General features: G+C 60.6%; 11 protein-coding genes across 11 annotated transcripts; 7 read left to right on the forward strand and 4 right to left on the reverse strand.

Annotated features, from left to right (window-relative positions):
- Positions 1–213: 213 nt before the first annotated feature.
- On the forward strand, positions 214–1,919 carry A1Q1_00878 (uncharacterized protein; the record flags this gene model as incomplete). Its single annotated transcript, XM_014325778.1, has 3 exons — positions 214–294; positions 358–591; positions 840–1,919. The coding sequence occupies 3 exons, from the start codon at positions 214–216 to the stop codon at positions 1,917–1,919; spliced, it is 1,395 nt and encodes a 464-aa protein (XP_014181253.1).
- A 281-nt stretch (positions 1,920–2,200) lies between these two features.
- Positions 2,201–4,758, reverse strand: A1Q1_00879 (uncharacterized protein; the record flags this gene model as incomplete). The annotated part of the gene is made up of 5 exons (XM_014325779.1): positions 2,201–3,082; positions 3,157–3,280; positions 3,333–3,821; positions 3,871–4,084; positions 4,161–4,758. The coding sequence occupies 5 exons, from the start codon at positions 4,756–4,758 to the stop codon at positions 2,201–2,203; spliced, it is 2,307 nt and encodes a 768-aa protein (XP_014181254.1).
- A 783-nt stretch (positions 4,759–5,541) lies between these two features.
- Positions 5,542–7,293, reverse strand: A1Q1_00880 (farnesyl-diphosphate farnesyltransferase; the record flags this gene model as incomplete). Its single annotated transcript, XM_014325780.1, has 5 exons — positions 5,542–5,568; positions 5,610–6,926; positions 6,968–7,150; positions 7,204–7,217; positions 7,266–7,293. The coding sequence occupies 5 exons, from the start codon at positions 7,291–7,293 to the stop codon at positions 5,542–5,544; spliced, it is 1,569 nt and encodes a 522-aa protein (XP_014181255.1).
- Positions 7,294–7,769: 476 nt separating this feature from the next.
- Positions 7,770–9,052, forward strand: A1Q1_00881 (uncharacterized protein; the record flags this gene model as incomplete). Its single annotated transcript, XM_014325781.1, has 2 exons — positions 7,770–8,258; positions 8,297–9,052. The coding sequence occupies 2 exons, from the start codon at positions 7,770–7,772 to the stop codon at positions 9,050–9,052; spliced, it is 1,245 nt and encodes a 414-aa protein (XP_014181256.1).
- A 532-nt stretch (positions 9,053–9,584) lies between these two features.
- Positions 9,585–9,809, forward strand: A1Q1_00882 (uncharacterized protein; the record flags this gene model as incomplete). Its single annotated transcript, XM_014325782.1, has 1 exon — positions 9,585–9,809. One exon carries the CDS (start codon positions 9,585–9,587, stop codon positions 9,807–9,809), a length of 225 nt encoding a protein of 74 aa, XP_014181257.1.
- Positions 9,810–10,337: 528 nt separating this feature from the next.
- A1Q1_00883 (uncharacterized protein) lies at positions 10,338–11,390 on the forward strand (the record flags this gene model as incomplete). The annotated part of the gene is made up of 1 exon (XM_014325783.1): positions 10,338–11,390. The coding sequence occupies one exon, from the start codon at positions 10,338–10,340 to the stop codon at positions 11,388–11,390; it is 1,053 nt and encodes a 350-aa protein (XP_014181258.1).
- A 308-nt stretch (positions 11,391–11,698) lies between these two features.
- On the reverse strand, positions 11,699–15,606 carry A1Q1_00884 (Sin3 protein; the record flags this gene model as incomplete). The annotated part of the gene is made up of 4 exons (XM_014325784.1): positions 11,699–14,527; positions 14,575–15,238; positions 15,324–15,394; positions 15,478–15,606. The coding sequence occupies 4 exons, from the start codon at positions 15,604–15,606 to the stop codon at positions 11,699–11,701; spliced, it is 3,693 nt and encodes a 1,230-aa protein (XP_014181259.1).
- A 1,497-nt stretch (positions 15,607–17,103) lies between these two features.
- Positions 17,104–18,214, forward strand: A1Q1_00885 (zinc-type alcohol dehydrogenase; the record flags this gene model as incomplete). The annotated part of the gene is made up of 2 exons (XM_014325785.1): positions 17,104–17,440; positions 17,484–18,214. The coding sequence occupies 2 exons, from the start codon at positions 17,104–17,106 to the stop codon at positions 18,212–18,214; spliced, it is 1,068 nt and encodes a 355-aa protein (XP_014181260.1).
- A 542-nt stretch (positions 18,215–18,756) lies between these two features.
- A1Q1_00886 (DNA-directed RNA polymerase ii 13.3 kDa polypeptide) lies at positions 18,757–19,353 on the forward strand (the record flags this gene model as incomplete). Its single annotated transcript, XM_014325786.1, has 2 exons — positions 18,757–18,911; positions 19,026–19,353. The coding sequence occupies 2 exons, from the start codon at positions 18,757–18,759 to the stop codon at positions 19,351–19,353; spliced, it is 483 nt and encodes a 160-aa protein (XP_014181261.1).
- An 802-nt stretch (positions 19,354–20,155) lies between these two features.
- Positions 20,156–21,243, forward strand: A1Q1_00887 (GPI anchor biosynthesis-related protein; the record flags this gene model as incomplete). Its single annotated transcript, XM_014325787.1, has 4 exons — positions 20,156–20,355; positions 20,422–20,521; positions 20,623–20,724; positions 20,791–21,243. The coding sequence occupies 4 exons, from the start codon at positions 20,156–20,158 to the stop codon at positions 21,241–21,243; spliced, it is 855 nt and encodes a 284-aa protein (XP_014181262.1).
- Positions 21,244–21,672: 429 nt separating this feature from the next.
- Positions 21,673–23,505, reverse strand: A1Q1_00888 (uncharacterized protein; the record flags this gene model as incomplete). The annotated part of the gene is made up of 1 exon (XM_014325788.1): positions 21,673–23,505. One exon carries the CDS (start codon positions 23,503–23,505, stop codon positions 21,673–21,675), a length of 1,833 nt encoding a protein of 610 aa, XP_014181263.1.
- Positions 23,506–25,474: the final 1,969 nt, after the last annotated feature.

Consider the following 25,474-nt stretch of genomic DNA (forward strand, 5'->3'; position numbering starts at 1 on the left):
TCATTGGCAACATCCCAGCGACAAGAACGACCCGCGCGAGTCTTAGTGTCCCCAGAACCGAGAGCCGCACCAGTCGTCACCGTCACCTCGCCCACGCCAGCGACAGCCTCCCGCCCCGCCTTCTTTCGTGACAGGAGTGACCGCAGCGACTCCAGCACCGCACCCCTCGTCACGCCTTTTCCCCCGCCTCCTCCATCAGAGACTTCCTCCGACATGCGTTCCCCCGAAGCAGCCCATCCGCCGCTGCACTCGATTGCGACGGATTACCTCGGCCGAGGGCCGGAGCCGCAGCGAGTGAGTCGACCCAAGCCTGGCCCGCAGCCTAGCCCGTAGGGCTAGGCGAGGGCTGGACGGCAGCTTCAAGTGCATGTCGCCTTCGCTGACACGCAGTCCCCCGATGGCTCTGGAGAATACGTCCCGCAGCTCACCTATCCACCCCGCACCGAGCAGCGATACCGCCCCGACGTCGAGGCGATGAAGGACGAGCGCCGGCTGTCAGCGTCCACACTGGGGAGCAAGCGCGAGAGCGCCGTGCCGGCTCCAGAGCAGCCGAGACGAGTACGCAACAAGTTTTCCGTGTGGCTTGATCGAGTGAGTTGGAGTCGTGTGACGCGTGAAGGGTGGGAGAGTGTGGATCTCGGCGTGATTCGCGCTCTGTCCTGGTTTCACTTGTGTGCAGATCTGAGCCAGTTCGTGGCACCAGTCTCTCCCCACCTCGCACCCCGGCACAAGCTATACATGTCGACGCAGCTGACACCCAGTTCATCCCGCAAAGCCACGCATGCCGTCTGCTCCTGCTGGTAGTGACGCTCGAGATGCTGATCGACGTTGCGATCCAGGCCAACATTCTCTGGCGCTACAGCGAGGAGCAGCACTCGGGCGCAGTCGACAGCGACGACTACAATGCGCGCCGCCTCCCGATCTACCTCTACATCTTTGTGTCTGCGCATCTGGTCCAGCTCATCTTGACGGTGTTTGCGATCCGGACGCGGAACACGATCCAAGTGATAGCCCTGGCCGTGTTCAACGCCATGCTGCTCGTGTATGCCGGCATCGAGGTGGCCGAGATCCGACAGACGCTGGACGTGTATCCGGCGTCAGAGGAGGTGGCCAGCGCACATAAACTCCTAACCCTGCCTCTGAATATCCTCACGGGCATCGTGATCGGCGTCATCGGGCTGGCAGAAGTCATCATCGTGGTGCTGACGTATTTCGTCTGGCGCGAGTTCGGCTGGCGGATCTACAAATTTCTCGGCGCCGACCTGCGCATCCGCACCTATTACAGGCAATACCAAGTGTTCGAGAGCATTGTGTGCTGCTCCTTCTTCTTCTTCATGAGTTTCAACATCCAGTTCCTCTTCCTGATTCTCAACAACAAGGATCCCGAATACGTCCTCACGTGGGTCATGCTGCCCCTTTCGTTCCTGTGGCTGGCTTTTGGCCTCGTATGTGCCCGAAGGGAATGGAGGGTGGCCATGGGCGTGTTCCTCGTCGGCCTTCTTGCAGGCATGGCGTACTTCATCTTCAAGCTTGTGCGGGTGTGGCAGAACGTCGCGCTGTACTATAAGCTCGGCTATGATCACAAACATACTCGACGGGCGGCGCTTGCCCTCCTCGCCCGCGCCGGCGCCCTACCTCTCATCGACACACGCGATGTCGACACGGGCAACAGCCTCATGGACACGGTCAAGAGCTACTACAGCGTGCGCAAGAGCCTCACCGTCTTCTCGGCCCTGAGTCTCGTCATGATCTGCCTGTGTATCGGGTACGGCGTCGTCGTGTGGCTCAACTTTGGCAAGGGGCTGAGGGAACATGTCGACGAAGGACGGAAGCCGGGCATCATGGCCGATCTCGCGCCTGCTACTTTCAAGCCGGTCTCGAGCAACCCGGCTAGTCCTAATAGGCTTACTATCGACTAAAGGAGACACCGGCTGGTCCGGTACGAATAGCGTTCTGTTCTTGGGTTTCCACTTTTGAAATGTAGTTCTGTTGTACCACCACCACAAACCCCGCCCACACTCCCTTATGACCTTCGCTCATGTGTCTACCGCACCGCCACACTCCTACATAGAGCCCTGGCATGCACTCTACTATTGTTACACACACACACACAAGGGGGAGGATACATGTTGCGGGTCTATCTATTTTCCTGTCTATGTACAACTTGTCATGGTCTGCAGTTAAGATGCAAGCTTTAGGTTCAAGGAGGACTCGCCATGACCACGGGATCCCACCAGTCGAGCGTATCAAGCACGCCCGACTCGTTATCCTGCAGCACGTATTCCTCCTCTTCAGCGCCGGCCAGACTCCAGCTACTGAGCAGCGACGTCAGAGCCATGTCGTCGTCCACACTCGTCGAGGGAGGCAGGGCGACGCGCGACCGGCGAAACACGACAGCATGCGTGTCTTGCGTGCTGATACTCGCCTTACTCCCCGTCGTCGTCATGGAGGCGTCGCGCCCGCCTTGGCCGTGCTCGCGCTTCGTCTCGCGGATCGAGCCGTGCCACACGCTGTCGTGCACGCGGTCCAGGGCGGATTGGAACCGTTCCCGGGAGGGATTGTGGGACAGACTTGCAGCCGGAGGGGTCGCTGAGACTTGGATCGTGGGGATCGTGGGTATCGCGGGGCGAGACTTGGGCACTGCGGTGGTGACCTTGGGATAGGGGATGGGAGGGAGGGGTCCCGCAGGCGGAGGCTGGGCAGGAGGGCCGTGGGGTCTCGACTTGGGAGGCGTGCTGTACGGCGTACTGTAGAGCGTGGCGGTGGGCGAGTTGCCGTCCTCGGGCGTGCTGGTGGGACTATCGCTGGGGGTGCCCGAGTCGGACAACGAGTCGGGGACCAGAGCAGGGCAGCTCAGGAAGTAGCTCTTGCCGCGGGCTTTGGAGACGGTGGCCATACGGGAAGGTGTGGAGGGACCCTTGTCGTCGTCGTCGGTGGAGATGGCGAGACCGATGTCTTCCTCGCTCGACGAGGGGGGAAGCATGGTGCTATCCTCTGACCACGGAGAGTCAGAGGATACACGGGGGAAGCCGTCCTGGCGGGGAATGGCTTGGAGCGGCGCTGCAGTGGCGGTTGGTCCGCTCTGCTCACGGCTGTGTGAGCCGTGCATTGGGCAAGATGGCTGCTCGTCAGTTCGAGAGCACCACGGTAACTCACGTCTGTCTCCTTTCTGACGATCGTGTGCGCAGTGTAGCCGAGACGGACCGCTTCGGCGTGCATGATGGTTGCGGCAGCCTCGTCATACTCGTCCGAGCTAATGGAGGAGAGGGAAGTGGCACTCCTGTTATCGTGACGCCTGCATGTCAGTTACCGTCCCCATTCAGCTAACTCACAGGCTGACAAGAGACTTGACCTTCTTGTCGATCGGCAACGGCTTGGTTGCTGGCTTGACGAGCTGCTCCTGCTGTTGACCCTTGGTTGCCGTCTTGCGCAACTTGCGCTTGAAGATTGACAGGGCCTTGGTCTGGATGTAGGAGAGGACGTTGTGGTCCGAGCCAGCCTCGTCGCGGTCGCGCTGAGGAAGGAGGCTGCGGCGGCTGCCTTTCGACGTCAGGGTCTTGACGCGGGGAGTCGTGCCGTAGACATCAGCAGCAGTCGACGACGCTTCGCGAAGGGGCGGGTGCGCATTGGCAGGCAGCTCGTTGCTGGCGGATCTCGGTGCCACTGCCACCGGCTTGCGCTTGATCACGTAGCTGGGCCAGATCGAGGAACGGCCTTGCAGGTGGCTCTTGTGGCCCGTGGCTGACGAGGTCGGGGAAGGCACAGGTGGCGCTGAGCGGTTGTGTGCCGCCACCAGTCGTTTGATGGCTTCTGCGTTGGAACTGTCGAGTCAGCTCACGCAATCGCACAAGCCACGAGGCAGGTACTCACTACTCGGTGCTGATCGAATGCGAGGAAGCATGGCGCGAGGGCGAGGTAGGAGGCACAAGGCTCGCCGTCCGTTCTTCGGTCGGCACAGATTGCATCCAGGCGGCGGGCATACTGGCCCGCTTGCGAATGGGCATTCGGATCGGCTGGTTGTAGTTGGGGAACGGTGGCGGGGCGAGCCTGCTAGGATCGGCAGAGATACCAAAGTCCTCGTACGCTGACAAGGGAGACGAGGGAAAGGGTTGAGTAAAGTCATCTGCAGACTTCTTTCGCATGCTGTTGCGCTTCCTCACGGTCCAGTTGGAGAAGGTGGCGACAAGCGAGGAAGGCGACGCCGACATGGAGCGGCTGTTGCCACCGTGGCCCTTCCTCGGCACGTCGAGGGACAACTTGTGCGGCAGCTGCGGTGCGTGCTGCCCAGCGTCGCCCGAGTTGCGTGTTTCGCGAGAGAGGACGGAAGGGCTGGGGGTGGCCAATGCTAAGGCGGTTGCGGGGAAGAGTAGCGTCCGACTTGGAGCGCATGAGTCGAGGAAGACTGCGCCGGCGACTGGGGCCGGCGTTGGCTGCGGTGTCGGGGACCGCCAGGTTGGGAGATCCGAGGATCGAGTGTCTTGACTGTGCGCTTCTGGCCGGGGCCGAGGAAGACTCGGTGTCGAGCCACTCGACCGTGTCGTTCCCGAGGCGCATGGCTGGTAGAACGGCGGGGTTGCCCAGCTCTGTCAGAACAAAGACGGGCGAGGGACCATCATCTGCGGTGCTGAAGTCGAAGGCGGCCTCGCTGGGTGGCCACTCGAGAGGGGTGAAGTGGCCGATGACCTTAGCGTGTCTGCCGTCCGGGGTGCGGATGGCGAAGGGGAAGGTGCCCAGAGGCTGCCGGTTAAGACTTGCCATGGTGAAGGCGCCCCGCTGGGTGGAAAGAGGTCGAAGACAATGTCAACGGGGCAGAGCAAAGAGAAAACGGTAAAGACAGTTTGTTTGTGTTATGCACAAGAAGGAGTGACAGAGAGTCAGAGGGTAATGAGGATGGGCGTATGCACAGAGAGGGTGAGGAGAGCGGAGTGTCAGTGTAGAAGAGAAAGTGGAGGATGAGGAAATCAGACGAGCGGCCCCCTGGCGCCTTCTTAATGAACAACAATAACACGAGCGACGGTGCACACGCGCACGGTCGCGAGCGGCGGGGCGCCTTGCCGTCACTGTGTGTGTGTGTTTCTCAGGTCCACATCAGGACATCCCGTCATCTGTGTACTGCGCACTCTCGAATCGTCAGCTCCTGACCCAAGGTCAGTCGCGTCAGTCATCAGAAGATCGGGGTCTGGAACTCGGCGCACGCGAGGTGCGCGGCATTGGCGTTGTCACTCTCTTGTGTCACTCACTCGCGTCTTCCTCGAAGCCTCTGATGGTCTCGCCCCTCGTTAACTCGTTAGCGTCATGGCTCGCCGCGTCCTTAGTCGGTACATCCTCGCCAGTCACGCGCCATTTTCCATTCGTTCCACGGCTTCCACGGCCGCGTGCGCGCGTATGCTTATGGCCATACATGTCCCTATCCGATCCGTCGTCTATGGTAGTCCAGATCCGAGCTCCATCGTCCGTCCGTCCGTCCGTCCGTCGCAAAACATTACCGAGAGTGTGCACGTAATACAATTCGCAACACTCCCATTTTCCCCATTCATCAACTTAGTTGTTGCTCATCATAGCATCAAGCTGTTTGCGTCAGTTACACCCCCAGAGACGGTTTAACTCACCTTGTGTCCCCACTTGCCAATGGCCCAGAGAGCTCCAAGGATGGACAGACCAAAGACGGCAATGATACCGATGACAATACCCGCAAGAAGCAGGTACGGGAACGGGTCGTTGACGCTGCCCTCCTCCGACTTCTTGACCGTCTCCTTCCACTTCTCCATCGCCGGCGAGTTGGGGTCGGTCGGCTTGATCAGGCCACGGGCCCGCAGGTCCTCCATGATCTCCTCGCGGCGCTTAGCCTCAGCCTTCTCACGCGACTTCTGCGCAATGTCGTTGTAGATGCCGATACGGGCGTCTGTTGACATCGGGTCGATGCCGGCAGACGCTCCCTTGCCACCAGCACCGGGCTGGATGATGATGAACGAGGGGTAGTGGTGCTCAGCCCACTGCTCGATGCGAGCACAGGCAATCGAGAAGCGGAGCATGTTGGGCTCGTCCTTGGGGACCTTGGCGTGGATAGCCTTGGCATAGTCACGGAACATGAAGGCAACGTCGCGGGGGTTCGAGGCAGACATGACAATCTGAACAGCCTGTCCCTTGCGGATCTTGACGTTGCGCTCAAAGATGGCGGGGTTCATGAAGCAGCACTCGAGCGTGGCCATGGCCATGACGGCGGGGATGGCGACAAAGTTGAAGACGGTCTGGTTCTTCAGGAGAGTGAGGTAGTCGAGCGCGTCGGTGGCGTGGCGGAGAGCGTCAAGGACCATCTCGTTGGCGGCCCACTGAGCTTCGCGGCGGCGAGCAGGGTCGACAAGCTCGTTCATCGAGTTGAAGCCGTACTTGCCCCAGATCGCGCGGGGCCAGAATCCTCGGCCCTCGTCAACGTCCTCCTTGATGTCACGGTAGATGTTGGTCTTCTGCAGGAGAGCACCCATCGAGTTGGAGAGGGTGAGCTGGTTGGCGAGGAACTCGCGCTCCTTGCCGGAAGTGGCGAAGAGACCGGAGAGACCCTCACCGACAAGACCGGCGACGTAGTGGCAGTAGAGGTCGTAGTCGTCGATCGAGTTGACCTCGGCGACTGGTCGCTCCGGGGTAGCGAGAGCGGCGTAGTCGGCCATACCCGCACCCATCTTCTTCGTGATGTCGGCAATCACACGCTGGTAGCTCTCGTCGAGGAGCGAGAACTCCTTCTGGATAATGTCAAACTGGACGAGCACCTGGCGGTCCTTCTCCTGCTCTCCCGAACCGTTGAAGGTCCATCCCGGCTCATAGAGCTTCTCGTGGAAGCTGCGAAGCAGAGGGAGCTTGACGTCGTTGGAGACGGTCATATCATCCTCAACGGTGTCAAGGGCACGGAGGACGAGGTAGAAGAGACAGACCTGTGGGAATCAGCGCTGCGCCCGCAGTTAGGACTCACAACACGGGCGAGCTCGCCATCGAGCTCCTTGATGACCATGGAGAAACTCCTGCTCGTCTGGTCAAGGAACGCCCAGCACTGGCGCATCGACTCGCGCTTCCATCCAGTCGCCTCGGCCTGGGTCGGGTCTGTGATGTCGCGGTGGTCGCGCCAGATCTTGTACCCGATCATCGAGCGAAGCTCTCCCTGCGATGCGGTTAGTATGCAACGAGAAGGCGTAGCCGAAAGACAACACATACGGGGTGGGTCACCGCTGGGAGGAGTTAGCATCGTGTTGCTCAACACGGCACCGAAAACTCACCGAGAACGGCATGCTCAAGGATACCCATGGTGCAGATGGGCAATTATTTGTGTAGTGCTGGGAGCCGGGAAGTGGCGAGTTTTGATCTAAACGTAGTCGTGCGAGCGGAAGAGATTACTGCAGTCGAATGAGCAGTCGAGAGGTCGTGTATGGGCTGTCCGGAGTAGAAGCAGAAGACGAAGAAAGAAGTGTGGGCGGGGTTGAAAGAGGTGAGATCGATGGCATGATACGACCTCCAGGTCGCCAGTCGAGGGCCGGCGTTCAGGGAATCACCCGGCGGTACGGTGGTACGGTCGTCGTCGCGCTGCGCGCGCTGTGCCAGCGAAACCGAAATGTGAAAGCGGCCCGGTTCTGATCAGGCTGTCGGCTCGACGGAATCAAAACCACGCGCCCATCTCACAATGGCCTTGTTACGCCATCTGGCTCCGTTCGATGGTGACCACCCAATCTCCTCGCTGTTTTGACTTCGACATCACTCCTCGCCGCTACCCCCACATCGCCAAAATGTCTGCATCGCCAGACACCAACCCCATCGAGACGGCTCCGTCGCCTGGAGCTCCCACCCACGAAGAGGACGTCGCTGTCCCCGCCGACGAGGGAGCCCAGGAGGAGGAGACTGGCGGCGAGCCGATCGACCAGGACGCCCCCGCCACCGAGAACCCGACCGAGGAGGGAGGAGAGGCTGAGGGCGAGACCTACGTTCCTGCGACCGAGACGACAGAGGCTCGCATTCCTTCATTCAAGAAGCGATCTTCTGCCGGAGCTGGAGAGGGCGATGACACGGATGACGACGACGACGATGATGAGGACCGACGACGCAAGAAGAAGAAGAGCAGAAAGGACAGGCGCCGCGAGGAAGAGGAAGAGGAGGAGGTTGAGCCCGAGATGGATGAGGCCACCCGTCGTCGTCTTGCTCTTGAGGAGAGAATAGACGCGATCGGAAAGAAGCAGCGTGTCGTGCGCCGCAAGAAGCGTGGAGGCGAGGATGTGGACGTGAGTTATCAGCAAGGGAACAGCGAAACTAACTTCAGATCGTCGACTCGTACCACGACGAGATCTGTTCGCGCCTGCGTGACCGGATGGAGAAGGCGGCCGAGCGCGACCTCATTGCGAACCAGAACAAGCTTCCTGCGACGAGCAAGTTGGCGATGCTGGATGAGGTTGTCAGTGTGCTTCAGAACACGACGCTGTGGTCCTCGATCATCGACAACGAGGTGCTGAAGGCTGTGAAGAAATGGCTCGAGCCGCTTCCAGACCGCTCGCTCCCCGCCGTTGGTATCCAGAAGGCTGTCTTCGAAGTCTTACCCAAGATGGAGCTTGACACGCCTACGATCCGTGAGGCTGGCCTCGGCCCCGTCATCCTGTTCTACACGAAGACGAAGCGTGTGAGCCCGCAGATCTCTCGTGCGGCGGACGCCCTCGTGCAGACGTGGGCTCGCCCGATCATTAAGCGTCCCGCAGACTACAGGCAGAAGAAGATTGTGTCCGCGCGCCAGCTGGACGAGGAGGAGGAGTTTGACGAGGACGGCGAGCGCGCCCGCAAGTCGCGCTCTGGCTCGCAGCAGGCGCCCAAGGCCAAGCGCTTCAATGTCCGCCAGGCGCTCAGCGAGAACGAGCACCGCAAGGGTGCGCGCATGCCCATTGTCCAAGACGTGCAGTACACGGTTGCGCCCGAGTCGCGCCTGCAGCACCACCAGGAGGACCTGCAGCACGTCGCGCGTCTGCAGATGGACAACAAGAAATTCAACCGTTTCGCGCGCCAGTTCAAGACGGGCGGCCGCAAGTAGAGTCGAGGGTAGTTCATGTTGTAACATAATGCAGGATGCGTGATTGTGCGGGCTGGGAGACGGGAGGTGGCCGTAGTGAGGCAGAGTGGCATGCATGCATCAACGCCGAAGCAGCGTGCAGCGGTGGCGTCCCGATGCAAATGATCAGTGAAGCCATGCATCCGCTATTTGAGTGGTGATGCGATCGAGTGCGGATAAGTACATACAGAGCAAGACCCATTATAGCAAGGCCATTAGGCGATTAGACGGACGCGGGGCCATCGGGAATGACCGCCAGAGTGGCCCAGGTAGGCGGCCAGCCGGATAAACATTCGGGTACAAGGACCGACAGGGCGGACCGACCGCTTCATGCCCGCGGTGCGTGTGGTGTCTGCTGCTGCTGAGCTCACGCGCATGCGTCCACCCACGGCAAAGTACACGGTCTCATGCAAGGTGCACCCAGGTCCAAGGTCCATCTTGCTGTTCGCTTGTTCTCCATCCCCCCTCCTTCGCAACCCGCCCACCCCTTCGTCAGCGACCACGGCAACCCACAATGCCATACACCTACGAGCCCGTCCCCGGTCTCTTCAAGGTCACGACCTGGGAGGAGAACGTGAGTCACCCTGCGTTGGTCGTGTGCGGAGTGTCGTTGCCCCCTCTAGTCGGCCCCCACGCCTTCCCCGTCTTCATCTCTGTCACTCTCGCTCCCACCCCATTTCCTCTCCCGGCCCAAGTCCAGCGGCGACACGGCAAAGCTGCTAGGAAGATTGCGAGCTAACCCCAGATCGTCAACTCGTTCGGCCTCCAGTTACCGAACTGGGCCGCGTTCTGCAGACGCATCGAGCAGCTCGCAGCCGAGGGCGACGGCGACATCAAGGTCGTGTACTGCGCGCGTCACGGCGAGGCGGAGCACAACGTCCTCGCGCGCAAGTACGGGTGCTCAGAGTACGAGGCGCAGACAGTGAGTGTTGCCCCGAAGGGGTCATGTGGCCCCAGCGGCCTTCGGACATGAGCATCGGCTGTTTCGGGCCTTGTGCGACGCGTCCATTGCCCGACACCACACACCACACGACCATGTGTACATCGGCGTCGGACTCGGCGTCGGTTGAGAGCCTGAGGACACGGGACACGGAGTGCATGCACGAAACGCGTGCTGCATGCATATGCATCCCCGGGCTACGGAGCTGAATGAGTGTGGCCCAGCTAACAGCAGCTCTACCCGATCACGGACCCGCTCCTGACCCAAGTCGGCCGCCGGCAGGCCATGACGCTCGGGGGCGTCTTCGCCTCCGAGTCCGCGAATGACATGCCGCTTCCGACCAAGTTCTTCGTCTCGCCCATGCGCCGGCCGGGCGAGACGCTCGGGCTCGAGTGGGGGTGGCTCTTCAAGGCCGGCGCCGTCAGTCGTCCCGGCAGTCCGTCGCCCGCACACTCGCCCCTGCCTGGTCTCTCTGCGCCGAGTTCGACGCCGAACTCGCCGAGTAAAGCCGCCAAGGCTAAACCAGCACAGGCGCAGGCCAACAGTGCTGCGGCGGCCGCGCAGGCTGCGGGCGCTAGACTCAGTGAGGCGGTCAAGGGCGGGAGGGATGGGATTGTCGCGCCGACGCCGATGAGGGCCATGCCTGGCATGTCTGGGCGGCCGGGGAGCCAGCCGGCCTCGCGGCCAGCGAGCCAGCCGGGAAGCGCATCGGGGAGCAAGCCGAACTCGCAGCCGAGTTCAAAGCCCGGCTCGCCGCCAAAGATCAACGTCGGTGGTGCCACGCCAACCACCCCTTCGTCCTCGACACCCACCACCTCCGTGCCGACGTCCGCGCCAGCGCCGGGGACGAACAGCGTCAAGCCCGCCCATGCCACGAAGCACGAGCGCTCCGCCGACGAGATCGCGCACGTGAAGGCGATCCTGGCATCGAGCACCGCGCTCTCTCTGCCCGAGGCGCAGGGCGGGATGTCGCACGGCGTGCCCGGCCTCGTCATCGAGGAAATGCGGGAACACCTGCACGTGCACGCGTGCGACAAGCGGCTGACGCTCACGGAGCTCCGCGCGCTCTTCCCGCACTTCACATTCCCCGAGGCGCCGGACGAGGACACGGTGTGGAAGCCCATCTCTGTGCGCGGGCGCGAGACGGAGGACGAAATGGTCGCGCGCGCCGGACGGGGGCTCGAGATTCTGTTTGATATGGCACAGGAGGACAGATATGTGAGCCTCACGGCACACTCGGGGCTGCTCCGGGCTGTGTACAAGAATCTCGGGATTCCGTATCGACGCCTCGTCACGGGGGAGATGAACGTGCTCGTTGTGCGCGTGCGCAAGGTCCCCGAAGTCCCCGAATTACAGAATGGAGTCAATGCCCCGCTCTGAGTTCCTCGTCCCCGCTCTGAGATCCCAGCACGCTGTTCTTTGGGTTACCTGTCCTCTCTCTCTCTCCGCCTTCAACCAGTTGTAAATTACACGCACCAAGTCCTTATGCACATAGTCTCTTTTGGAAAACGAATATCTCATGTCATGTCTCGAAAGCTATGGAAACTTGGAGGGAGGGGGGTATAGAGGGCCTCTGATTAACGAGCCCATTGTTACAACAACTACGCGAACACGGGTGAACAAGTGGGACACGGCGTTCGGTGCTCTAATGCTTTATAGTTCACACGCACACCTGCACACGGGGCAGCCTAAGCCTCGACCTCGTTGGCCTCGTCGGCGGCGGCAGCAGCGGCGACAGCCTCGTCCTCTGCGCCCTCTGCGGCGGGCTCGGGCTCCTCGATCGTCTTGTTGACCCAGTCGACGAGCCGCTTCGTCGCGCCCTCGAGGTACTGCTTCTCCCTCGCGTCGTCCTCGCGCACCGTGCCCTCGCTGCGCTGGCGGTAAAACACGTCCTCCGTGTTCGGGCTGTAAAAGATCCGGTAGTTGCCCAGCGCTACCCGGAACTGCAGCTCCGACTTGGACTTGAACACCTCGGGCCCGAGGTCGTCCGGGATCTCGCCTAATGTCCGCGTCAGGAAGGGCTGCTCGACGCGGTGCGGGAGCCCCTCTGTCGGGTGCGTTAACACGTAGCTGTCAATGTACTGGCGCCACTGCTGCTCGGCCGTCTCGGCGTCGTCGACCGTCAGATCCTCGCGCGCGAGGAGCTGGATCGTCACCGTCTCGCTGCGAGGAATGTACTCGATGCGGAACAGGTTCTCGTCGGGACCGAGAACAGCCTCGGCGTTCATGCGGTACGCAATCTGCTGGCGCGTCGTCGTCCGCTCCTGAGCGCGGTCGCGGTGCAGGAGGTTGAGCAGCTCCTGGCTCTTCGAGTCGCCGACGATCTGCTGAGTTTGCTTGACAATGGCACCGACGACACGGTCGACAGTGAACATGGTGTACGCCTTGTTGCCAAACATGAGACGCAGCGTCTCCTCGTACGTCGGCTGGTCAATGTCATTGTCGAACAGACGCTCGGCAAGAGCCAGCAGGTGGTCGTAGTAGTGCTGGGCGGGGTTCTCGCCGCTCTCGACACCAAAGTTCTGGGTGGCAGGCTCGGCAAGACCCAGGTCAATCGCCACCGGGTTGATGGGACGCTTCTTCTCGTTGCTGAGCTTGGCGGCGATACCCTTGCACAGCAGCAGACGCGAGTAGAGAATTTGCAGAAGGCGGATGAAGATGTAGAAGTGGTTGTTCGCGAAGAAGTTGGCGGCACGAGAGCGCTTCGGCTTGGGCTCAGCCTCGGCGGCCTCCTCAGAGTGCGTCGAAGAAGTCTCCATCTGAACCCAGGTCTGCTCGTTCTCGTCACCGTCGGCAGCATCGGTGGCCTCGCCAGAGTCGCCACCGTCCTCACCAGGGGTGCTGGTTCCCTCGCGTCCGCCCTTCTCGCCGACAGCCTTCAGGACCTGCTTGCGCAGGGAAGCCTGCGAGCCCTTCTTCTTCTTGCCAGACGTCGAGTCCTCGTCGTCGGCCATGCTGACGTCACCGTCAGACTCGGCGGCAGACTCGTCCTCGGTGCCATCGGCGTCTCCAAAGTCCGCGTCAAACTCCTCCTTGTCAAACATGAAGAAGGTGGGGATGAAGTCGCGGATCTGCATCTCAATGCGCTCCTTGTCGGCGGGCTGCAGAGAGGGCATGCGGTCAAGGTAGCCAAAGATGAGCTTGAGAGCATCCTTGAGCACGTCAACGTCCTTGAACTCAAAGGAGAACTGGTAGCGAGGGCGAGGAGTCGAGCGAGGGTTCAGCAGGGCGTTGCGAGCGTTGGACTGCTCGCGACGACGAGCCTCAACCTCGGCAATGAGACCCTTGGTAGCAATCGTCTTCTTGTCGGCAGACTTGAAGACGACACCCTGGTGGTCGAGCGCCTTGTAGAAGTTCTTGGCATCCTGCTCACGCCAGACGCGGTTCCACTCCCGCTGCGCCTTCTTCCACTCCTCATCCTTGGCCTTGAGGCGGTCGAGGACAATAGGGAGAGCGACGACGGGGTTCTCGTGGAGAGCGCGGATGATGTCAGGGCCGAGCTCCTTGCCGTAGACCTTCTTGATGATACGCTGGTAGATCGATCGGCTGTGGCCACCGAGTCCAGCCTTGAGGTTGAAGTGGGCACGCTCCTCGGGGTCCATGGCCTGGATCTTGTTGTTGAGGGGCTCAAGCAGAGCAATCGTACGCAGGTTGGCCTCAATGTGGAAGTCGTACTCGTGACGCTCCTCCTCAGACTTGTGAAGAGCCTCCTCGTAGGCGTTCTTGCGGTGTGCCAGGAACGGAGCGGCGTCCTCAGCCGCCCACGTCGGGTGAGACACCCACTCGTCGTTGAGAACTTCCCAGCACATTGCGTCGCGTCCGGTACAGTTGAGGTTGACCTCAGTGGATGGCAGCTTGCGGTACGAGGGTCCATAAGCCTTGACCTTGGGGCCGCCGTAGTCGGGCTTGACACGGTCGAGCATGGGGGTGTTCTCGGAAAGCTGGTTGTCGATGTTGATCATTCCACCAAAGCCGAAGCCGCTCTGCGCCTGCGTGGCGTGGCCAATGTGACCGAGGTCATCCGCACCGACGATGCGCTTAAAGGTCGCCCAGATGTCGCCAGCGTCGCCGATGAAAAGCGCAGCGCGGTCGAGGAGCACCTTGGCGTCGATGATGTCCTGGGTGAACAGGTTGATAAGCTTCAGGAACTCGTGGTAGGTAACCTTGTCGTCGATGTACTTCTTAACCTTGTCGAAGAAGGCGACCTCCTCGGGCGAGGCCAGCGTCTGGGGAGCGTTCGCAGACATGGCGGGCTCCTCCTCGACAGGGCTGTCGGCCTTCTTGTTGCGGGCGGCGGCAGCCTTGGACTCGTTGGCACGGCTGCGCTTCTGTTTCGGGGCAGCCTCCTTGGTCTCCTTGCGCTTCTGTCCTCCAGTGGGCGGGGCAGGCTGTCCACTTCCAGCAGCAGCTTGGACGAAGGAGCCGAATCCGAACCCACCAGACTCGGGGAGAAACTGCTTGAACTCGGCGAGAAGGTCGGGAGCGTTTTTGAAAAGGTCAATGACCTGCTCATACACCTGGAATTTGATCAGCGCTCCATCCAGACAGCGGCAGCAAAACTCACATCCTCGATCTTCTGGTCGCGCTGGTAGGTTTGCAGAATCTCCAGGAAGTTCTTATACGTCTCAGGCTCAGAGTTGAAGCGGTTCTTGATCTTGTTGACAAAAGAGATAGCGTGGTTGAACTCCAGGATGGGAGCACGAACGTTACCGGGAGGAGGCTGCTGAGCTTGAGACTGCTGAGCGAGGAACTGGGCAGCACCCGGAGTGGAAGGTCCGGAGGGAGGGAGGGGGTGCTGAGGAGGCATGGCACCGACGGATGGAGGTGCGGCAACACGCGACGGGGCTGGGGCCGGCGCGGGGGGTGCAGAGGGGCGGCCTCCACCGTAGGCGGCACCGTGGGGAGCGGGCCCACCGGGGGGCTGGGCGTAGGGACCGTTGTTGGGTCCGGCATCCGCGTTGGGAGGAGCGGCAGCCGCAGCCGCAGCCTCACGCTGCTGCTGCTCGGCAGCGCGCTCGCGCTGGTCCATGGCCGCGGCGAGACCGCCGGGAACCTGAGAAACCGTACCGGTGGGGGTAGTAACGGTGATCAGGCCCTGCGGGTCGCCCTCGGGGCCGTAGCATTCAATGCGGTATCCGGGTGGCAAGAACGTGTTGAATCCTTGGATGAGCGAGGGATGTCCGCGGAACAGAGTCGAGACGCGATCAATGACGCCAGGGGTGTCGATGCTGTAGCTGTTAGCTTCCTGGAAAATCAAATCTCGAGGCTGCGGGGAAGGACGGCCAGGCGTCCCTCGCCGATCCATGCACGTACACTTGTCCTTTAAACTCCTTCATAACGTCGAGGAAGCGGTTATACACTTCTGGTTGATCGGCGAATTGGATCTGTTCGAGGGAAGAAAAACACACGCAGTGTCAGCATGGCGAACCATAAGGCATCTCTCGAACCGCAACAAAAGGTGACGTACCTTTACCTGGTCAAGGTAGCTCAGTGCGTCCCTCACGTTGAGGGGCCTGTAGCCACTCTGCTGGCTTTGAGGCTGCTGCTGCTGCTGCCATGACCCGCCTGCAGCGCCGGATGGCGGAGGGTTGGACATAACTGCCGATTACACTACGGTCCGGGCAGGTCGTAAGCGAAGTGTTGGATGGGTGTCGCAAGGAATGGCGTGCCGGAGTAAACAGGAAAGCGATTAAAAGCTGCCAATCGTTCAAAAGGGGTCCCCTATCGCACGTAGGCGCAACTGCTGGATGTCGATGCGAGCCGTGTGTTGGTGGGGGATGGATGCTGAGGACTGAGTGTCGTGAGGGGGGCCAACTGAGACGAATCAACGGGTCAACGGCCTGCTGGTGGAAGAATACCGTGGGAGACCGGATGATGCGATCACGTGATGTGCGCAAGTCCGGACCGCCTCCACCGTGTCTGCCCTGGTTGTGGATCGAACAGATTTTCCGAGGGTGCCGCGGCCTTGGCCTAAGGGACAAGCAGGGGCGGATGTGCGTCTGTGGAAGTGCATTGCTTAACGAAGACGATCTAGTTTCACTACATGTGCCCAGAGGAGTGTGTGGGCGTCGAAGACGTTTCTTCAGGTGGAGCTCACACATCACACACATGCTAGCGCATCCCAGCCGAGCCTCGCCGGCAGGGTGTGCCGCGATCGACCAACAGCCTTATCAAGAGCCGAGCACTGGGTGCCACATCTGAAACGCCGCGTCACGTGATTGGTGGAGAAAGGAGGGTGTTCTCTACGGCTGACGGACATGCATGTCTCTGCGCAGCCCAGCAAGACGCACATACGCCGGCGACGTCGGGCAATCCTCCGACGAGCGGAGAGTAGCTGACGCTGCTCAGCGACGCTGGAGAAGATCTGACTTTGAAAAAGGATTCTGGCCAGGCAGATGACGTCCTGTTTTGGTTATCTGCTTCCGACAAGACTTTGCCATGAGCAACACAAACGTGTCGTGCAAACATGCACCAAAAGGCGTAGTCACAGACGTGACGTCAGTGATAGCAAGCACCGTTGGCCGGCGATTTTTGGGGTGTCGCCGACGGTGATCAACCTCCACCTTGGCCTCCACCATGTACAGTGAACTCGCACCGTGGGCGGAGCCCGCCTCTTCGGACCCGTCGAGATGATGAGTAAGATGGAGAGAGCGCTGTGCTCCGTAAGCAGAGGCTTGTGATCGCGTTGCTCCGCCGACTCCGCCGATGTCGAGCCGGTGGTGGTCCGGATAGTGACAGCGATCGATAGGTAGTCGTAGCCGCAGCGCCAGAAGAGGTTAGTTGACCCGAGGATGGACTGGGTCACTTGGGGTACACACCGAAACGAGTTTCGACTCATCGTACACCGTACACGTCGTGCTTGTCTCGTTAATTAAGCACCGACAGCCATCCGAAGCATGCCCAGTGTAACGAGGAAGAGAGAAGTCACATGCATTGCCGCTGGGCGAACAGTTGGGAAGGATGGACGGCCAAGAGTCGCTCGGGCCGGGCGGGCCGAGGATCCCGATCTCGCGTTCAGGACCTCCGGTATAAAACGGCACACCGACTTGTCGGACCCCACCACCCTTCCTTCCTCTTTCCACGTCAACAAAAGATGTCCGCCCCCGTCAACAACCAGGCTACCGGCTACGCCGTCAAGGACCCTAAGAAGTACCTCGACTTCGAGGTCACCAAGTACGAGCTCGAGCCGCTCGAGGATGACCGCGTGACCGTCGCCGTCGAGTGCTGCGGTGTTTGCGGCTCTGACCACCACACCATCTCGGGCGGCTGGGGCCCTTGGGAGACCAAGTTTGTCGTCACCGGCCACGAGGTTGTCGGCAAAGTCGTTGAGGTCGGCAAGAACGTCAAGCAGTTCAAGGTCGGACAGCGTGTCGGTGTCGGCGCCCAGGTCGGCTCCTGCGGCAAGTGCAAGTGGTGCACCCACGACAACGGTGAGCTCTGAGATATCATCCACGCAGCAGCTGACAAGCGCAGAGAACTACTGCCCTGAACCCGTCCACGGCTACAACACCAAGTGGCCCGATGGACACGACCACCAGGGTGGTTACTCGACCCACATCCGCGCCCAGGAGCTCTTCGTCTTCCCCATCCCCGAGGGGATCCCCTCTGTTGAGGCTGCTTCCATGCTCTGCGGTGGTCTGACCTCCTTCTCTCCCCTTGTCCGCCACGGCGTCGGCCCCGGCTCCAAGGTCGGTGTTGTCGGTCTCGGCGGTCTCGGCCACTACGCCGTTCTCTTCGCCGTCGCCCTCGGCGCCGAGGTCACCGTCTTCTCGCGCACCGACGCGAAGAAGGAGGATGCCCTCAAGATGGGCGCTAAGCGCTTTGTCGCCACCGGCGAGCCCGGCTTCGAGAAGGACCTGCAGCGCGAGTTCGACGTCATTGTCTGCACTGCCTCGAGCAGCAAGCTGCCCATTGACGCTCTCCTCACCACCCTCGACGTCAACAAGTCGTTCGTCTTCGTCGGCATGCCCGAGGAGGGCATCAAGAACATCACCTCGCAGGCCATGGCCGGCAACGGATGCTCGCTTGGCTCGTCCCACATCGGTTGCCGCACCGAGGCCCTCCAGATGCTCGACCTTGCCGCCAAGAAGCAGGTCAAGCCCTGGATCAACGTCATCCCGATGAAGCAGGCCGCCGACGCCATCAAGGCCGTCGAGGACGGAACCGTCCGCTACAGGACTATCCTTACTCAGGACCTTGTCTAAGCGTTCCCTGGTCAGTTTTGGGTGATAGCTTTTTCTTGGTGTTCATAGAGGTCTTGAGTATGCAGTGTAATAGATTAGACTGGAGCAGAGGTTTTGCTGCCACAACTGTTTGTCACGAACTTTACGATAGCCACAACGCCTCCCCCACGCATGCTCACCGTGCACATCCCGCTATCACGGACGGGCTCTTGCAAAGGGTGGAGGAGATATGCATACAAGCCGCTGACGACGATGGCAGACAGCCGTGTCCTTCAGCGTGGTGAGGGCTGGCGGTGGTGGCCGCAGTCACGTGGTGAATGACGTGTGTCCAACCCTCGTATCACAATGGCAGTCACTGCCATCTGGTGATCACAATAACTCGGTGAACTCCACCAGAAACCTCGTTCTCGCCATCCAGAACAGTGAGTAGAGCGCGGGCATCGGTGCAGCCTCAGGCATGACTGTGCGGATTGATATCCGGCTCTCTGCATCGATCGCGAACTGCGCGGTTTAATGTCCCCACATTAAAGCTGAGGAATCGGACGAAGCTGACCTTCAGAACCATGTCGGGACGTATCAACCAGCCGAACCGAGTCGAGACGTGGCTGCTGCAGGATGGAGAGAAGCGCCTGACGATCTCGGAGGACGCCAAGATCCCGAATGCGGCGACCTTTGTCCTGCGCGCGCAGGATCATACGCTGGGCAATATGCTGAGGGCGTGAGTCATGTCTCCTTCCTTCCCTCAAACTCCCATCCTTCCCGCGCCTGCTGTGCCATTCAAATGATCATTGCAGCTTTGAAGCTCCCGGATTTGAAAAGCTAACAAACCCAGTCAGCTCCTTCTCGACCCGACAGTGCTCTTCGCGGGCTACAAGCTTCCGCACCCGCTTGAGAACGTGATCAGCATCAAGATCCAGACGGACGAGCGCTCCAACCCCGCCGACGCGCTGAAGCGCGCGTGCCAGCAACTCATCAACCAGACGCTCAGCATCAAGAAGCAGTTCCAGGACCAGGCGCGCAACATTGAGATGGGCATGGGCCCCGATGCCGCCGTCGCCCAGCCCGCAACTGGCGGATACGACCCGTACGGAGACGGCTTCGGCGCCGCGACGCAGGTGCCTGCGCGCGACAACAATGCGGGAGACGTGTACGACTTCTAGACTGGAGGGAGACTGCGGGGCGACTATCATGTTGTATGCATAGCTAGACTTTGAGGACTGGATTGACGGGTATGGCACTGACTGGCTAACTGCTGTGTTGGCATGATTAATCCTGCATTTTGACCAGACAAAGGTCTGTCTCCCAGGTTGGCTGGGGTCGACGTCCACGTTCTACTGAAACCTCTCAGGTGCAAGAGAGGCTTACAGTCCTCCGCTAAGGGGGTGCAGAGTCAGGCGGGCGACGGTGGGGATAGAAGAATGAGTTTGGAGAGAAGTCAGAAACCTTCACCCGTGACCGGCTTGTGATCTTCGACCAGTAGAGGAAGGTACTCGCACACGTGCATACAGCAGTAGTTTCCTGTCGATGCCAGAACCATCAGTACAAGACATACCATCTCGATTCTCGTAGATGTCCCAAGATCGGTGAACGAGCTGGTAATTCCCTCTGGGCCAGCCCATTTGAAACCGGGACGCAAGCATACGGTTTCATGATTTCCTATCCAGATTTCATTAAACCTTCCCCGCCGGCGTGCTAATCAGCCGGCTCATGTCGTAATACCCGTGCCTGACAACCTCCGCCTCCGCCTCCACGTCCACGTCTGGATCCGCGCAGCCAGCCTGTTCAACAACAACAAATCCGACCTCGACCGCACCCCATCGCCATCGCAGCGTGCCCACGCCCACGCAACCCGCTCCCACCGCCTTGACCGCCTCGACCGCCAGTTGACCTGCCCGTCCGGCCCGTCCCTGACCTCACACGCTCCTTGAACCGCGCGGCGTCAGGGCATCTTACACCTCTCTCATGTCTGAGCACCGCATCATCGACATGTCCACGGCTACTACTACAGGTGCGCACACCGAGGAGAGCCCGCAGGGCTCGACGAGGGATAGCAAAGCTAACAAATCAGGAGAAGACAAGTACTCGGTCATCCTGCCGACGTACAATGAGCGCAAGAACCTGCCCGTCATTGTCTGGCTGCTTGCCAAGATGTTCGAGGAGAAGTGAGTCGGCGGCGGCTAACTGACTGCAGCTCGCCAAATGGTGTTGCCTGAGCTGACAAACACCAGCAACCTGCAGTGGGAGATTATCGTTGTCGACGACGCGTCGCCCGACGGAACGCAGGACGTTGCGCGCCAGCTCGGCCGTATCTACGGCGAGGACAAGATTGTGCGTGGCATCTGAAATGCGGGCTCAGTGTCGAGCTTAGCACGACGCCGGACGGCAAAGCTGTCATGTTCAACGGGATAGCTGACAGACAGGTCCTGAAGCCGCGAGCAGGCAAGCTCGGCCTCGGCACGGCGTACGTCCACGGCCTCAACTTCTGTACCGGCAACTTTGTGATCATCATGGACGCCGACTTCTCCCACCACGTGAGTTGTCTCTTACTCAAGCTGTCCTAGTCCCTAGTCCTTCGCCCACAAGCTGACCTCGAACAGCCCAAATTCATCCCCGAGTTCATCAAGCAGCAAAAGATGCACAACCTCGACATTGTGACCGGCACGCGGTACGCGTCCAGCCCCTCTCCCGCGTCGAACGGGCGCGTAGGCCTGGGCCCCGGGGGCGTGTACGGGTGGGACCTGAAGCGCAAGCTCGTCTCGCGCGGCGCCAACTATCTCGCCGACACGGTGCTGCAGCCGGGCATCTCGGACCTGACGGGCTCGTTCCGTCTCTACCGCCTTCCGGTCATTCGCGACATCATCGGGCGCTGTACATCCAAGGGGTACGTGTTCCAGATGGAGATTGTCGTGCGCGCGCGCTCGCTCGGATACACCATCGGCGAGGTGCCGATTACCTTTGTCGACCGCATTTTTGGGGAGAGCAAGCTCTCTGGAAACGAGATTGTCGGGTATGCCAAGGGCGTCGCCAACTTGTGGTGGGGCGTTGAGTAAGCGTGCAAAGAACAGGTGTAGTAGAACTTTTAGGATGTATACATTTGGCTTCTTCCACTCCTCGACACTGGGTGTGCAGACAGATCCTACTGATCATATTTGCTACTGCTATTGGGCCAAGCCCGCCACACTTCTGGACAGACGAAGATCGCTTTTTCGCTGCCTCCGCCGAGTCTCGCTTCGGACGAGGTCCCACGCTCTCACGCTCACACCCCTCCACCATCACTCAAACCCAATGACGACTCCCCTCTCTGCTCTCTGTTCCTCTGCCCGCCGCCAACTTTACAACCACGCCCTGGGTGAAACATTTGGAAAGGTTATGAAACAAGTTACAAATACTGCTGGTGGTAATGGTGCTGCTACTGATGATTGAATTCAATGACTTGCTGATAGCCGACAAGACTTGATAAGCTGATGGAAAGACCCAAACTACACGAGGACACTCATGGGCGCCTTTGGGGGCGCGAACGCGTCGGAGAACGCGGGCTCGGCGGCCTGCGCTGCCTGGGCTGCTTGGGCTGCTTGGGCCGCCGCGAGGCCTCCGGCCGAATCGGGCGTGAGCGGCGACGGCTCGTCCTCGACGTCGTCCCACGTCGTGATAGCCGTCCTATAGCTATCCCGGGTGTGCACGCTCGAGCGGTTCGTGGACATGACGTCGTCGAGGTCCTCATTCCCCCTGCGGAGGAGGGAAAAGTTGTCCACCCCTGCACCTGTGCCCGGTCCGGGCGCGCCCGGCTTCCAGCTCCATCGCGACTCGCCGCTCTCCCAGCTGCCCCTGCGGCGCACGGCGCGCATGCTTGCGTCGTCGTCGGCGCGCGTGTTGCCCCGCGTGCGCACGCTTGCTGCGATCGCGTGTGTGGAGACTGCATCGCCCTGCATCGATCCCGGGCGTTCGGCGAACACGCGGCCGTGCGCGTGGTATGCTGAGGGCGAGTCGCGGATTCGCACCGACGAGGGACGCGGGATGGACCGCGTCGTGTCGAGGCCGAAGGTGCTGCTGGCGAGCGTCTGCGTCGAGGCGTTTGGACCCGGTGCTGACCCGGGGTGGGGGTTGTTCCGGGGGTGGTAACGCGTGTGCTTGGGCACCTGGAAGTCTTCTGGTGGGACGTTCGCAGGAAGGAATGTGGGAGATACTGGTGACGGGAGACTCTGCGCTAGCCCGCCGCCTGAGGCGCCAGTCGACGTCGACAATGGTCGTACCACGGGCGAGGACGACGAAACAGAAGGCGCGACTGCGATGTGGGCCGGCGCCCCTGATTCAAAGCTGATAATGGTCGTTGGCTTCGTACTCGCCAAAGAACCCTCCCGCGACCCTCGTAAGTTTGCTGCATCGTCAGACATGAATGAGCGCGGTCCGTCCACAGAAGACGACCGCGTGTCACGGCGCATCACCGGTGCAGGCGTGGTCTTGTGAGGCACCGAGTCTGAGCGCACAAGGGGGACAGATCCAGCTCGCGAAATGATCGACATCGACGTAGGAGACGGTGGCAGCGGCCTCAGGCTCGCGTCCTCGTCAGCGTTGCGGGGGTAAAGCGATGCGTTACTGTCATCGTCGGCGATCGAGACAGGATGCCGCCGGGCGTAGGACGACAGAGATCGCAGGGAAGAGGTGCGCGAGCGTGAGAGCATGCTCATGGAGGGCGCACGAGAGTCGCCATCGATCGTTGAGGCTGGGTAAGAGCGGCGCACCAAGGGGATCGGGAGAGAGGGGTATGGGTTGTTGGCTTCTCGCCGCCGCTCGCTTGGCGGGTTGCGGTATCCGAACGACATCATTGACTGGGAATCGGCGAGCGAAGGAGCGTCGACCGACACACGTGTGGGGTAGGGCTCCAGTGCGGTATCCTGAGCCGGCTGCTCGCTTCTGTCTCGCCAGAAGCGTGTAGCTGTCGCCTCATTCCTGGCACTGTGCGAAAAGGTGCTCGACTGCACAGGTTGGTTGCGTCGTGCAAACGGTGGTGCTTCACGGTCTTGGGCGTCGCTGGCTCGACGTGAGCCGAGCTTCCTCGAGATCCATTCAAGCAGAGGCTTGCCTCCACCTTGGCGCCTAGCCACGGCGGGCTGGATCACCTGCATTCCAAGTAAAGGAGCTCGAGAAGCGCCGTCCGATGACAGCGGGCCGCCGCCGCGCCTCTTGTGGGTCGGCTGGAATGGGGTCGAAGTAGAGCGAGGCAGGGTATCATCGGGTGGCGGCGACGGTGGCCGGTTCTGGGTCTGGACAGGCTTGAGGGGTACCATGGTAGCGGAGTGGACAGCGGCGGGCATCGTTTTCGTAGCTAGGACATCATGTTGGGCCCGAGGCTCGTGGAGGAGGTAGTTGGAGAAGGAACGAGAGTGGAATGGGAAACGTCGACAGGTTGTGTTGTTGCGGGAATCAGGTGGTCTCAGGCTGCCTCTGATCGATTGGTCGTTCGTTCGTTACGACAGCGGCGGCGGGAAAGATACACAAATCGCCGTTTACGTAACTATTGAACCACCGTCCTGAAACGGTCAGTGCGCAACACTCTAAAGCACGACAAAACACTTGCTGATTGAGCAACATGTTCGTTTGTCCCTGTCCGTTACAGAGGCACTGCAGGCTGCGTTGTCGTCCGCGTTCTAAGTTTGTGACACGGATGCTGGACGAATCGCCGAAGCGGACCGCTGAGGCTGCCTGGCAACACACATAGCTCAGGAGTACAAGGGCTCCCCCCTATCGGCTCAGAGCTCGGCTGCAAGTGCCATTCACAGGCTTGTCGGCGTCGGCGTTCGCTTACATACCAAGACTTCTCGGCGCGCACATTCACGTTGGCGCTTTGCTGTTTCGGGCAGGTCTACATCGGAACACTGGAGAAGGAAGCAACTGCACAGCGACTGCGAAGTTGGAGCAGGCTGGGAACACATTGAGCCTGAGGATGGGGGCATGAAGTATGTGCCTGAGACCGAAAACGGGTGAGCGATCAATTTCAATCCTTGAAATGAACTTAGCTCGACACTTGTTACAACCTCGTTCCTTCGTTTCAGAGCGCAAACGGGGGAGTCCTCTCTCTCTGCACGCCGCTTCAGGTAGAAGCGTACGCCATCCCGTCACTCGGCCCGAACCTCCGCTCCCCCATTCCTCCCCACTCCCCAATCCAGGTTTCAAGCAAGCCAAGTCATGTCAACATGAACGCTCTTCCGGACGTCCATTGGTTGATATCCCGGAAGCCCTGCCGTCGCCTGCCGTCGCCTGCCGTCGCCTCAGACTTGGAGACCCCGCGGGTGCCAACTCTATCCCCCGTGGACGGTCCCCAGAACTGAGCGCAGCAGCTGTGTCCTCCCTCTCGCACCCTCATCGTGCAGCCTTGGCTTCAAGCTTTCGAGGGTCCTCACGCTGACCTCCCTGACGGCTGCATGTCTCGCATGCCAAACTAATGTCCCACCGAGGGGAAGCAAACTCAACTCTCGAGCTGCAGATCACTTCAGGTTCCCTCTCTGTCGCAGCGAGGTATGCTAGCGTGCAGCCACATTCGGCTGTGTCAGTGGCGACCTGCGCCAATTATTGTCATGTGCTGCTCTCGCGCAACACTTGAAAGGACGAGGCGGCGAAGAAATGATGCGTGGCTGACTGCTAGCACTGCCAATAGAGAACTCGCGCCTCTACCTGCCACCCATCGTCTTCAGCCCCAGTTTGCTAAGCGCTGCACGCCACCTGCGGCAGACTACAATCGCCGGTCGTCCCACCGCGCTAGGTGGTCCGGCGCCGGATGCCGTCCGGTCCGCGTCTCCATGATCGATCATGGTGCGAGCCATGAGCAGCTGAACAGTCAAACGGCGGCTCCGGGGACATGTGCTCAGTTCCGCGTGTCAGCATGAGTCACCGACGACTCACGGCCCGTCCTGCGGCCCGTTCAGACGCGTTCCAACTGACAACCCATGACCCAGCGGTTTGGCATTACGCCGCGATCACGGAGAAGTCCGAAATTTCAGCGGAGGTGCGGGGACTTCCTAGATTGCGGGGAATTCTGGACTATCGCCATCGATGGCTTCGACGACGTGTTCTAGCACCTCTGCAGGTGCATTCCTTTGCCTGTACTGGACCCGTCGATGGCTTGGACAGCTTCCGTATCGTTATCTGATCGCTCCGAGCCGTTCTGATAAGATGCGAGAGATCCGGGGCCGCCGGCCCCGCCGATCAGGCGTGCGGGGCGGGCGAGAACGCCGGCCCGGACATCTCCGTGTTTCTTCGCTTTTCGCACTTGGGTACAGCGAACTC

The sequence above is a fragment of the Trichosporon asahii genome (genome assembly GCF_000293215.1).
Source record: "Trichosporon asahii var. asahii CBS 2479 unplaced genomic scaffold scaffold00035, whole genome shotgun sequence".
Classification (NCBI taxonomy): Eukaryota; Fungi; Basidiomycota; class Tremellomycetes; order Trichosporonales; family Trichosporonaceae; genus Trichosporon; species Trichosporon asahii.